The sequence below is a fragment of the Hemiscyllium ocellatum genome, chromosome 5 (genome assembly GCF_020745735.1).
Source record: "Hemiscyllium ocellatum isolate sHemOce1 chromosome 5, sHemOce1.pat.X.cur, whole genome shotgun sequence".
Lineage (NCBI taxonomy): Eukaryota > Metazoa > Chordata > Chondrichthyes > Orectolobiformes > Hemiscylliidae > Hemiscyllium > Hemiscyllium ocellatum.
The window spans coordinates 119,945,804-119,959,475 of NC_083405.1; the positions used below are offsets into that span (position 1 = coordinate 119,945,804).

Below are 13,672 nucleotides of genomic sequence, written 5' to 3' on the forward strand. Positions count from 1 at the left end.
GAAAGTTCTTTGCAGCATGTTCACATAGTCCCCTGCTGAACTTCTAACTAGTTCTGGACAGAACTGCTCAGCTAGAGAGCTGACCACTCTCATTTCATTATACAGGTCAGGTCTAAAACATGACCATCCTGGCCTGAAGGCTCATCTGTTTACATATAAACAAAAGGCCTCTCAAAATCCTTTCTCATCTCTGTACCAAACTAGTCACCTTGGAGCTGGGAGAGTTTTATGACCCCTCTCTAAAAAAATTCAAGAACACAGTATCCTTGAGAAAAGGAAAATATTTTAGGAAAAAGGGACCAGTTTTGTGACACTTGTCACAAGGAATGCGACTGTTAAGACTGAGCAAGTCAATAAACTCTCTGCATAAAGAAAAGTACATGTCTTAGTTTCTTTCTGTCTCACCACAGGCTTGGATTCCATTAACACCTGGGAATAACAATTGACCAGTCAGTCTCTCACAGCTGCTTCACCAAATCTTAACTCAATTTACATGTTTGGTTCTGTAGCAGTAACATCTCAGTGACGTAACTGCACAGTGGCTGATATCCCATCACCATGGGCTCTGCCCAGCCACCTGACTGAGAAGACATTATGAGATTTCTGTTTTTTTTTATTTTATTAATCAGTGCAGCTCACAAAACAATTAACATTACCAGCTGTACACAGAGAAACAGCGATTTACAAGGGGGGAGGAGCAGCAAAGCCAGGCCCCACACCCTACCGTTCAACCAGTAGGGCAAATGAGGGTAAATCTCAAATCCCACTTTCAGACATCACAAAACAGTAACAATAACAAATACATAAGGCAGTTCAATTAGATAAGAAACAGTGTATAGAATACAGATCTCCCCTCCCCCCCCCCCCCCCAGCAACCCAACAAGCCACCCGTCCTTCCCACCTAGTTTCCAATTTATATCTGTCAGCCAGGGCTCCTAAATGGCCCAGGTTAACAACTCCAAGCAAGGATATCATAGCCAATGACATCTCTTGGCTCTGGTTCCACTTTGTCTAACAACCATCAATTTCAGATCAGAAGTTTCAATCGACTTAAGAAAGGGATTTGGACCCTTCTGTCACAGAGCTGTACAACACTGAGCATAAATAACACAATGTAGGTGGTATTAGAATTCTCTCTCTCATGAGGAAGACAGTGAGATCACATGGATAAGAACAGGCAAAGAAGATAAGCACTGTGTCCCGTTCTGGTTGCCCTGTTTTATAGAATCTCTACAGTGTGGAAACAGGTACTTTGACCCAAGAAGTCCACATCTACCCTCCGAAGAGTATCTCACCCAAACCCATTCTTTTATCCTATTACTCTACATTGTACCCCTGACTAATGCACCTAGCCTACACATCCCTGAACACTATGGGCAATTTAGCTTGGTCCCTTGGTCCTGCTCCACCATCCAATGTGACCAGGACTGATTTCTCTCCACTTTCCCGCCATAACCCTTCCACTTGTTACTAATTGAAAATCGGTCCATCTCCTCCTTAAATTTACTGAATGTCTCGGCATCCACCGCACTGTAGTAAAATAATCAAACACGACTTACTCTTCATAAAACCATGGATTCTGTTTTGACTTGCCAAATGTCCTATTATTACTTTCTTCACAATGGATTCTAACACTTTCTCAATGACAGATGTTAAACTAACTGCTTTACAGTTGCCTACTCTCTGCCTCCATTCCTTTTTGAATACAGACATTAGATTAGCATTTTTCCCATCCACTAGAATCTTTTCCTGAATCCAAAGAAATTTGGAGTATTATAGCCAGTGGATCCAATATCTGTGCTGCCTTTTCCTTTAAGACACAGAATGTAAGCCATCAGGCTCTGGGAACTTGTCTGCCTTCAATCCCAATGGTTTTCCCTGTACTTTTTGCCTAGTGATAATTGCTTTAAGTTCTTTCCTTTCCACAACCTCTGCATTCCCTGTTATTATTGAGATGGTATTAGCATCCTCCATTGTGAAAACAGAGGCAAAATACTGATGTCATGTCTCCGCATGTCTGGGTTCCCCATTAAGACCTCCACAATCTCATCCTTCAATAGACCAGTGGATGCTGCTCAGTTGTTAACTTTAAATCTGAGGCATTTTGTTATGCAAATGTATGAAGGATATGGGCCAAAGGCACGTACCACAGGTCAGTTATGGTCCCATTGAATAACAGAACAAGCTCGAGGGACTGAATGGCCGACACCTGTTCCTATGAGAAACAATAGCTTTCACTTTAGCTACTCTCTTCCCTTTTATATACTTATAGAAGCTCATACTGTCTGTTATTTTGGTTTGCATCAGTTTCCTTTCATAATTTACCTTTGCACTTTTTATTACATTTTAGTAGTCCTCTGTTGATCTTGAAGTTTCTCAATATTCCAGTCTACCATTGGCCTTTGCAATTTTTTTCATACACTCATTCATGCGATGTGGGTGCCACTGGCTTTATGTCACTGGCCTGTCCCTAGTTACCTTTGAAAAAGTGGTGGTGAGCTACCTTTTTGAACTGCTGCAGTCCATGTGCTGTGGGTTGACCCACAAAATTTTTTGGGAGGGAATTCCAGGATTTTGACCCAGTGACACTGGAAGAATGGCAATATATTTCCAAGATGAGTCCTTTTGGCTATATAATTACCTTTATTTAAGTCCAAAATGCCAGTGTGGGAGCCCAGTTTCATGTCTTCAAACTGAATTCAAAATTTTAGCATGCTATGATCACTCTTCCCTTTAGGACCCTCTGCTCTGAGCTCATTAATTAATCCCATCTTATTACATAATACCAAAATACAGATCCACCTGCTTCCTGGTTAGTTCTCCAAAATATTGCTCCAAGAAACAATCAATAAAGCTTTCAATAAACACCCCCTCAAAGTCATATTTGCAACTTTGATTAATCCAGTCTATATGCATATTAAAATCACTTTCTTAGAAGGTCACAGTATTCTTGGTTTAAACTATATCCCACTGTGGAATTATTGTTTGGGGACCTATAGGTCACTCCCACAGTAGACTTCTTTCCCTTGCTATTTCCTATTTCTACCCAGACTGATTCTGTATCATGATCTCCAATGCGTATAACATTTCTCACCATAGCAACAATCTCCTCCTTCACTGTCAAAGCTACACAAACTCCTTTTCCTTCCTGTCTATCCTTCTGACACAAAGCACCCTCAGATATTCAATTCCCAAATTTGGTCTCAGTGCCACCATGTCTCAGTAATCACCACCAAATCATTCCCATTCATCTTTATTTATCTTGAAACAGATCAGATCACAAGTGACTTAGAGTCATAGAATCATAGAGAGGTACAGCATGGAAACAGACCCTTCGGTCCAACCCGTCCATGCCAATCAGATATCCAAACCCAATCTAGTCCCACCTGCCAGCAGCTGGCCCATATCCCTCCAAACCCTTCCTATTCATTTACCCATCCAAATTCCTCTTAAATGTTGCAATTGTACCAGCCTTCAACACTTCCTCTGATAGCTCATTCCATACACCCACCACCCTTTGTGTGTAAACGTTGCCCCATAGGTCTCTTTTATATCTTTCCCCTCTCACCCTAAACCTATGCCCTCTAGTTCTGGACTCCCCAACTCCAGGGAAAAGACTTTGTCTATTTATCCTATCCATGCCCCTCACAATTTTGTAAACCTTTATAAGGTCACCCCCCTGCCTCCGATGTTCCGGGGAAAACAGCCCCAGCCTGTTCAGCCTCTCCCTGTAGCTCAAATCCTCCAACCCTGGCAACATTCTTGTAAATCTTTTCTGAACCCTTTCAAGTTTCACAACATCTTTCCGACAGGAAGGAGACCAGAATTGCACACAATATTCCAACAGTGGCCTAACCAATGTCCTGTACAGCCGCAACATGACCTCCCAACTCCTGTACTCAATACTCTGACCAATAAAGGAAAGCATACCAAACGCCTTCTTCACTATCCTATCTACCTGTGACTCCACTTGACTATATTGACCCAATGTCTAACTTAGTGCTCTAGTTCCATTACAGGAACTCTATGAACCTAATAAAGCAGTCAGCAATCCATTAGTTAGGCATATGTTGCATAATGAGAGGTACAGATAGTGATAATGGTAGTTGTCTTTTCCCTAGGCTGAGGGATTGCAAGACGGGGGGGCACATTTTAAGATGAGAGGAGAGAGATTCAAAAAAGACATGCGGAGAAAAATTGTTTTTACACAGAGGGTGGTTCATGTGTGGAATGAACTTCCTGAGGAAGTGGTGGATATGGATACAATTACAACACTTAAAAGACGTTTAGATAAATGCATGAATTGGAAAGGTTTGGAGAGATATGGACCAGGAGCAGGCAGGCAGGCAGGTCTAGTTTAGTTTGGGATTATGTTTGACATGGACTGGTTAGGTGGAAGGGTCTGTTTCCATGCTGTATGACTCTAGGACTCTATAACAGCTTCAACAATTTGCTCAGTACCACTTCTCTGGTGATTGTAATAAATTGATTTCCTCCTCTTTCATTTCCTAATTTACAGCTCTTTCCGGGATGTTACATGTATCTTCTACAGTGAAGATCAATGCAAAATATATGTTCAATTCACCTCCTTATTTTCCATTATTAATCCCTCAGAGTGATTGTCTATAAAACCAAAGAGATTATCAAATCAGTAGGCTGTATCAGGATCAGTAATTTAATCAATGAATTTCTGAGTTTACTGTATTACCAATATATCTTACATTTCAATGACATTGATATGCTCCTAACTGCCTGCAGAATTGCTCTGATCTATGAAATATGTACAGAAAAACAGAGTCTGTGTTCACAATGGGACAAAGCAATAACAAGTTGCTAACTATTTGGTGTGCATCCTCTGACTCCTGAATTCACATAGGTCAGTCAGAAATGAGCAGCAAAGCACAAAACTGAAGAGCAAAAATTAAATTATTCAGTTTATATATCATTACAATGGTATGGACTACTGCCTAGAGATCTTCAAATTCTTTAGATCGATTTAATACCTGGGGCTTTCAAGGACTGTGATTTTTTTTTTAAAAGCGAACAAAGCACTGACTTTAAATGGCCACAGGCATCACCTGACCCACACAGGCTCTCTCCAAATTTCATGAAGCTAACGTGGATTACATTAAAATCAGTTTCAGCTGAAATTAACATTTTCCTGATGGGGCAGTCACCAAACAGCCACAACCACCAATTCCAGTCCACCTCCACCCAGCCCCCCCTCCCACACCCCTTCTTTGTGTGATGTGAAAAGATCCTCACTTTCTGTTCGCTTTACACAATTATGAGAATTTTTACATGTTACAGATGAAACACTGCCTCCAATTGTGAAGCCTGAAAACATAAACTCAGTGGACACAGAATACAAACTAGGTAAAAATACAAACAGTTATTCTAGGGGCTTGTTGTTAGACAAAGGGGAGATGGCACAGTGGTTAGCACTGCTGCCTCACAGCGCCAGGGACCTGGGTTCAATTCCCGCCTCAGGTGACTGACTGTGTGGAGTTTGCATGTTCTCCCTGTGTCTGCGTGGGTTTCCTCCGGGTGCTCCAGTTTCCTCCCACAGTCACAAAGATGTGTGGGTCAGGTGAATTGGCCATGCTAAATTGCCCGTAGTATTAAGTAAGGGGTAAATGTAGGGGTATGGGTGGGTGGCGCTTCAGCGGGTCGGTGTGGACTTGTTTCCACACTGTAAGTAATCTAATCTAAAATGGATTTAAGGGTGAAAACTGAAAAGAGATTCTGAAGAGCCTCTCTCCCTCAAGAAGAAACCTTTCTGAATTTGACACTACTTACTGAGAACAAGCCAGAGAGTACCAAATATTAAAAAAAATTGTAATATGCACTACTGCTGATGACCAAGAAAGCACCCATTGTCTTATTTTAAAGCCTTCCACCTCAAAGACATGAAATGGACTCAAAACTAAGTATTCTTTTGTCTCATCCATCTTGGATACTTTCTCCTTTTAACTAAGTATCTGCATGTGCTTGTAAGTGACCGCACCGAAAACCTCCTGCTTGATACCACGTCTTTGTTGTTTTCTTGACAGTAGGAGGAAATAAACTTGTTCTTTAACTCAAGAAAGTCTTGTGATAGCTTCTTATTTCTTACAGTACAAATTATTTAACCAAATTTTAATTCTGCACAAGGTATTAAAAAGAACTTAAAACTCCATTGCAACTAACTGAGAAAGTTAACATAATGGGATAAAAGCAAATTATAGCAGATGCTGGAATCTGAAACCAAAAGAGAAAATGCTGGAAAATCTCAGCAGGTCTGGTAACATCTGTAAGGAGAGAAAAGAGTTGACATTTCGAGTCTAACTGACACTTTGTCAAAGCTAAAAAAAAGGGGAGAAATAGGGAGGTATTTATACGAGGCTGAGAGAAGGTGAGTCATGGCTCCAGAAGCAAAGGTAGCAATAAAGAGATGATAATGACCATGCATAGAGAGATTATAGGGAGATTAGGAGCTGTGAATGACCAAGGCTGAAGCCAGTGTTGTGTGACAAAATATGTGGGGGATGGGGGGGGAGGGGTGAAGCAGAGGCAAAATGGAAAATAGGGGAGAAGGGTAACAAAGGGGGAAGAGGAGAGGAAAGGGGTGATGAGAGAATGGGGAGCGAGAGAGAGACAATCAAGAAATAAGAGGTACAGAACAGTGAAAAAAAATTAAAAAGTATAAATAAAATAAATGAAATAAAATTATCTGAAGTTGTTGAATTCAATGTTGAGACTGGCAGGCAGTAATGTGTCTAGTCAGAAGATGAGATGCTGTTCCTCCAGTTTGCGTTGAGCTTCACTGGAACATTGCAGGAGGCCAAGAACAGACATCTGGGCATGGGAGCAGGGTTGTGTGTTGAAGTGGCAAGCCACAGGAAGGTCCGGGACCTGATTGTGTACAGACTGAAGGTGCTCAGCAAAGTGATCAACCAGTCGGTGTTTTGTCTCTCCGATATAGAGGAGACCACATTGGGAGCAACGAATGCAATAGACCAAATTGAAAGTGGCACAAGTGAAATGCTGCTTAATCTGAAATGAGTGTCTGGGGCCTCGGATGGTGAGCATGGAAGAGGTAAAGGGGCAGGTGTTGCACCTTCTGCGATTTCATGGGAAGGTGCCATGTGTGGTGGGAGAGGTGTTAGGTGTGATGGGAAGGTGCCGTGTGTGATGGGAGAGGCGTTAGGTGTGGTAGAGGAGCGGACTAGGTTATCCTGGAGAGAATCATCTCTCCGGAATGCAGACAGGGGGAGGGAAGGGAGGATGTGTTTAGTGGTGGCGTCGTGTTGCTGTTGGCGAAAATGCCGGAGGATTATTCGTTGCATGTGAAGGCTGGTGGGGTGAAAGGTGAGAACAAGAGGGACCCTATCCTTGTTCTGGGAGGGGAGGGAGGGGGTGAGGGTCGTGGTGCGGGAGATGGACCGCATGCTGTCGAGAGCCCTGTCAACAACTGTAGGTGGGAAGCCATGATTGGAGAAGAAGGAGCACATATTAAGGGCACCACTTTGGAAAGTGGCCTCATCGGAACAAATGCGGCGGAGGCAAAGGAGCTGAGAGAAAGGGATAGAGTCCTTACAGGATGTAGGGTGAGAAGAGCTGTAGTCCAGATAGCTGTGGGAGTCAGTTGGCTTGTAATGGATATTAGTAGATAGACAATTGCCAGAAATGGAGACAGAAAGGTCAAGGAAAGGAAGGCAAGTGTCGGAGATGGACCAGGTGAAGGTGATGGAGGGATGGAAACTCAAAGCGAAGTTGATGAAATCTTCCAAGTCAGGACGGGAGCATGAAGCCGCACCGAAATAGACATCGATGTACCGATAAAGCAGTTGTGGGAGGGTCCTGAGTAGGCCTGGAACAAGAAATGCTCCATGTACCCCATGAAAAGGCAAGCATAGTTGGGACCCATGTGGGTACCCATTGCTACACCTTTGATTTGGAGAAAATGGGATGAGTTGAAGGAGAAGTTGTTGAGAGAGAGAACAAGTTCAGCCAGGTGGAGGAGAGTGGTGGTGAATGGAGATTGTTTAGGCCTCTTTGCGAGAAAGAAGCGAAGAGCTTTCAAGCCAGCTTGGTGTGGGACCATTTCCTGCCCTCGATCTTTTCATTGACAATTGTCGACGGGACATTGGCCGCCTTAATGTCTCTGCCCCTCTTACCATTCTAACCTCTCTCTATCCAAACTTTCTGCCCTTCGCTCCCTTCGGTCCAACCCCAACCTTGTCATCAAATCTGCTGACAAAGGGGATGCTGTTGTCGTCTGGCGTATTGACCTCTACCTCGCAGAGGCTGAGCGCCAACTCTCAGATTCCTCCTCCTCCCTCCCCCTGGAGCATGACCATACCACTGAGCATCAAGCCATTGTCTCCAACACAGTGACTGATTACATTTCCTCTGGATGCCTCCCCCCCCCACAGCTTCCAACCTCATAATCTCCCAACCCAGGACAGCCCGTTTCTACCTACTCCCCAAAATCCACAAGAAGGACTGTCCCTGCAGGCCCATTGTGTCAGCATGCTCCTGCCCCACTGAACTTATTTCCTCCTACCTTGACTCCATCCTCACTCCTCTGGTGCACTCCCTCCCCCCACCTACATCTGGGATTCCTCTGATGCCTTGTGACTCATTGACGGCATTCAGTTCACCTCCATCCCACACCAAGCTGGCTTGAAAGCTCTTCGCTTCTTTCTCGAAAAGAGGCCTGAACAATCTCCATCCACCAGCCCTCTCCTCCACCTGGCTGAACTTGTTCTCTCTCTCAACAACTTCTCCTTCAACTCATCCCATTTTCTCCAAATCAAAGGTGTAGCAATGGGTACCCACATGGGTCCTAGCTATGCTTGCCTTTTCATGGGGTATGTGGAACATTTCTTGTTCCAGGTCTACCCGGGTCCCTCCCACAACTGCTCTATCGGTACATCGATGTCTATTTCGGTGCGGCTTCATACTCTCGTCCTGACTTGGAAAATTTCATCAACTTCACTTCCAGTTTCCATCCCTCCATCACCTTCACCTGGTCCATCTCCGACACTTGCCTTCCTTTCCTTGACCTTTCTGTTTCCATTTCCGGCAATAGTCTATCCACCAATATCCATTACAAGCCCACTGACTCCCACAGCTATCTGGACTACAGCTCTTCTCACCCTACATCCTGTAAGGACTCTATCCCTTTCTCTCAGCTCCTTTGCCTCCGCCGCATTTGTTCCGATGAGGCCACTTTCCAAAGTGGTGCCCTTAATATGTGCTCCTTCTTCTCCAACCATGGCTTCCCACCTACAGTTGTTGACAGGGCTCTCGACAGCATGCGGTCCATCTCCCGCACCATGACCCTCACCCCCTCCCTCCCCTCCCAGAACAAGGATAGGGTTCCCCCTTGTTCTCACCTTTCACCCCATCAGCCTTCACATGCAAAGAATAATCCTCCGCCATTTTCGCCAACACCAACACAATGCCATCACTAAACACATCTTCCCTTCTCTCCCCCTGTCTGCATTCCGGAGAGATCGTTCCCTCCGGGACAACCAAGCCCACTCCTCCATCACACCTAACACCTCTCCCATCACACACAGCACCTTCCCATCACACCTAACACCTCCCCCATCACACACGGCACCTTCCCATGCAATCGTAGAAAGTGCAACACCTGCCCCTTTACCTCTTCCATGCTCACCATCCGAGGCCCCAGACACTCATTTCAGATTAAGCAGCGTTTCACTTGTACCTCTTTCAATTTGGTCTATTGCATTCGTTGCTCCCAATGTGGTCTCCTCTATATTGGAGAGACAAAATGCTGACTGGGTGATCACTTTGCTGAGCACCTTCAGTCTGTACACAATCAGGTCCCGGACCTTCCTGTGGCTTGGCACTTCAACACACAATCCCGCTCCCATGCCCAGATGTCTGTCCTTGGCCTGCTGCAATGTTCTAGTGAAGCTCAACGCAAACTGGAGGAACAGTATCTCATCTTCCAACTAGACACATTACTGCCTGCCAGTCTCAACATTGAATTCAACAACTTCAGATAATTTTATTTCATTTATTTTATTTATACTTTTTAATTTTTTTTTCACTGTTCTGTACCTCTTATTTCTTGATTGTCTCTCTCTCTCGCTCCCCATTCTCTCATCACCCCTTTCCTCTCCTCTTCCCCCTTTGTTACCCTTCTCCCCTATTTTCCATTTTGCCTCTGCTTCACCCCTCCCCCCCCATCCCCCACATATTTTGTCACACAACACTGGCTTCAGCCTTGGTCATTCACAGCTCCTAATCTCCCTATAATCTCTCCATGCACTGTCATTATCAACTCTTTATTGCTACCTTTGCTTCTGGAGCCATGACTCACCTTCTCTCAGCCTCGCATAAATACCTCCCTATTTCTCCCATTTTTTTAGCTTTGACAAAGTGTCAGTTAGACTCGAAACGTCAGCTCTTTTCTCTCCTTACAGATGCTGCCAGACCTGCTGAGATTTTCCAGCATTTTCTCTTTTGGTTTAAGATAATGGGAAAAAGTGAGGTCTGCAGATGCTGGAGATCAGAGCTGAAAATGTGTTGCTGGAAAAGCGCAGCAGGTCAGGCAGCATCCAAGGAACTGAAGAAGGGCTCATGCCCGAAACGCCAAATCTCCTGTTCCTTGGATGCTGCCTGACCTGCTGCGCTTTTTCAGCAACACATTTTCAGTTAAGATAATGGGAGCCTGTTTAGCCCTCTTGCCTCGTCATAACAAAATACAGACAAACATCCCAGACACACTTTTTAATTATTCTGGACCCATATGGAAGGTGATACAAGGTTATATTCTTCCAGTATTGTTGTGCATGTGACTGAGATGCAAAATAGTTAAACATTAACATTTTATTGGACATTTTACATTGAGTGGCCAGCAGAAACTATAAGCATATAAAATCCAATAAAAACCTTTTCAACTAAATATCTCAGGATGATGAGGATATTGATAAACAGAACAATTATTGATCGGCAATGATTAGAAGGTGCATATACTTACAATAATCCTTTATCTGAACATCCTGGAATTCTATTTTGGGCATTTGCATTCTCTCTGTAGCATTTTGCACCTTCTCATTCAGCTCCAACTCAAAAACTTCTGAAGGGGAAAGAAAAGATCGAGTTAGCTCTAAAGGTTTTATAAAATTAAATTCAGCATTTTTGAAGTGAAAGCTGACCTATCTAGATATGCACCCGTCCCACTGGCCTTCCTTGCTCAGTATTATTGTGAACGGGGTGTAGGTAAATCTACAACAGAGCCATAGAGTCATACAGAAGGGAAACAGTCTCTTTGGTCCAACCAGTCCATGCTGAACCTATTCCCAAGCTAAACTAGTCTAACCTGCTTGCTTTCCTATTCATGCACGTATCCAAATATCTTTTAAATGTTGTAATTATACCCATATCCACCACTTCCTCAGGAAGTTCATTCCACATGCAAACCGCTCACTGTGTAAACATTTTGCCCCCATGTCTTTTTTAAATATCTCCTCTCACCATAAAAATGTGCCCTCTCGTCTTGAAATTACCTCATCCTCGAGAAAAGACAAATACCATTCACTCTATCTATACTTGTCATTATCTTAAAATCTTCTATAAGGTCACCTCTCAATCTCCTTCGCTCCAGTGAAAAATGTCCCAGCCTTTCTTTCTAACTTAAATCTTCCATACCTGGTAACATCCTGGTAAACCTCTTCTGAACCTTCTCCAGCTTAATAATAACAGGGTGACCAGCATTGCACACATTATTCCAGAAGAGGCCTCACCAATGTCCTGTACAACCTCAACATGACTTCCTAACTTCTCTACTCAAAGGACTGAGCAATGATGGCAAGTATAGCAAACTTTTTTAACCAACCTGTCAGCACTCACTCTTTCTACCCTTCACATGGTGTGTAGGTTTTATACATTGAATATCTCTACAGGACGTTCTGTTATAATGTGTGTTCCATTAACACCAATTCGCTATAACACGATTGCCAACTGGGGACACTGTTTCTAAAGTGCAAAGTTTTAAAGTGTGCATTGGTTATAATGCGATTCTGGCCCCATTAATTAAAATGGTGCTGCGATTAGTCAATTTTCTTACAACACGGGATTGCATGAGAACAGAACTATCGCATTATAGCAGAACTGACTGTAGGTGTGTGTATGAGAGAGAGCGAGAGAGAGTGTGAGAAGAGAGAGAAGCATAAGTCATAAAGTAATACACAATTGAACAAATCAATGAAAATGCAAATGTTTTCAATAATTATTTTCCATTAAATGTAAGGAAATCTGGAAACATAAAAAAAATTGGTATGTCATTGACTTTAAAATGCTTTATGATACCTGAGATTATGAAAAATGTCTAAGAAGTGCAAGTCTTCCTTTCTTTTTTGGGTTAAGATGCATGATCTGGTTGGTCATCACAAAGGAATTCTCAATTTTAGGTAATTTGAATGGGACACGATAAACACATTGGGTGGAATCTTATAGAGGTCTGAATGACATGGCTTATGTCATGAATTGAACAACAAATCTATGACATCATCTTGATGTTGAAATATTTTCATTCCATCTTTTCTGTTTTTCACAATCAACTTGGAGAGATTCTCGCTAGATAGAGTTGAGATGCCAAAATTGTCACAAATACTTGTTTAATGACACAACTCACCTAATTTCTGATTGGAATCTTGCTATTGGTAGCAATAGTATACGCCTTTGATATTGTAATAAAGTTTAAGCTGTATGCCATCTTGTGATGTGTACAGCTCCTCTGCATGCATGAATAAACATTTAAACAAAAAAAAACCTGAGACTTGTCTGGTCTACAGAGGGAATAAAGAGTTAACATGCCCCTTTTAAAGGAGCCCTTTACATGCCATACAATTATCAAGCAAGTACAGGCTCCTAAACGTTATCAATTCACTGTGTTCCAAATTGGGTATCAAAGGATGATGCAGCAGAGAAGGAGGCCATCTTATCTATTGTGACCATTCTGGTTTTTTTGAAAAAATAGTTATCTAATTAATTTCAGCCTCCTGCTTATTCTCCACAGTATTTGTCCAATACTCTTTGACAGTTTTTATTGAAATTCTGTTCACAGTCTTTGCAGGCATTACATTTCAGATTGCAACATCTTGCTGCCGAATAACATTTTTCCTCATGTTTGAACAGGTCGATGAAAGCAGAGCTGAGTCTTTCACTGCCCCTGGTGGGCAGTATTTGTAATTTGTTCATTAGTTGAATTGATAAACTGGTCTTGGGTCTATTTTACAAACAAGCCAAGAGCTGGCGCTGAGTGTGCAGTGCTTGCAATTTGTTCATTGGCCGCTTGGTAAATTTGAAGAAAGTGAGGACTACAGATGCTGGAGATTAGAGTTGAGAGTGTGGTGCTGGAAAAGCATAACAGGTCAGGCAGCATTTGAGGAGCGGGAGTTGACGTTTCGGGCAAAAGCCCTTCATCAGGGTTTGGTAAACTTACTGATGGGTTTCTTCAGAGCAAGAAAGAGCAGTGTTGTTGATGTCACAAGCGTTGACTGCCTGCCTCTGTTCCATGGTTACATCTGTGCCTGGATCTGCTTGGTGAGGGAGCATGCAGTACCCACTGGTAACCTTTCACAATAGTTGAGCACTGCCGGGGTTGAAATGCAATACCTCCCCTTCCAAAACCATTTTTTATATCGTA

General features: G+C 43.0%; 1 protein-coding gene across 1 annotated transcript in view; it reads right to left on the bottom strand.

Moving 5' to 3' along the window:
- dpp6a (dipeptidyl-peptidase 6a) overlaps positions 1-13,672 on the bottom strand; it is a 1,150,594-nt gene that overhangs the window by 41,995 nt on the left and 1,094,927 nt on the right. The window contains exon 18 of the mRNA XM_060825137.1: positions 11,003-11,101. Within this exon, the coding sequence (XP_060681120.1) occupies positions 11,003-11,101 (99 nt within the window). The remainder of the gene's footprint in view (positions 1-11,002; positions 11,102-13,672) is intronic.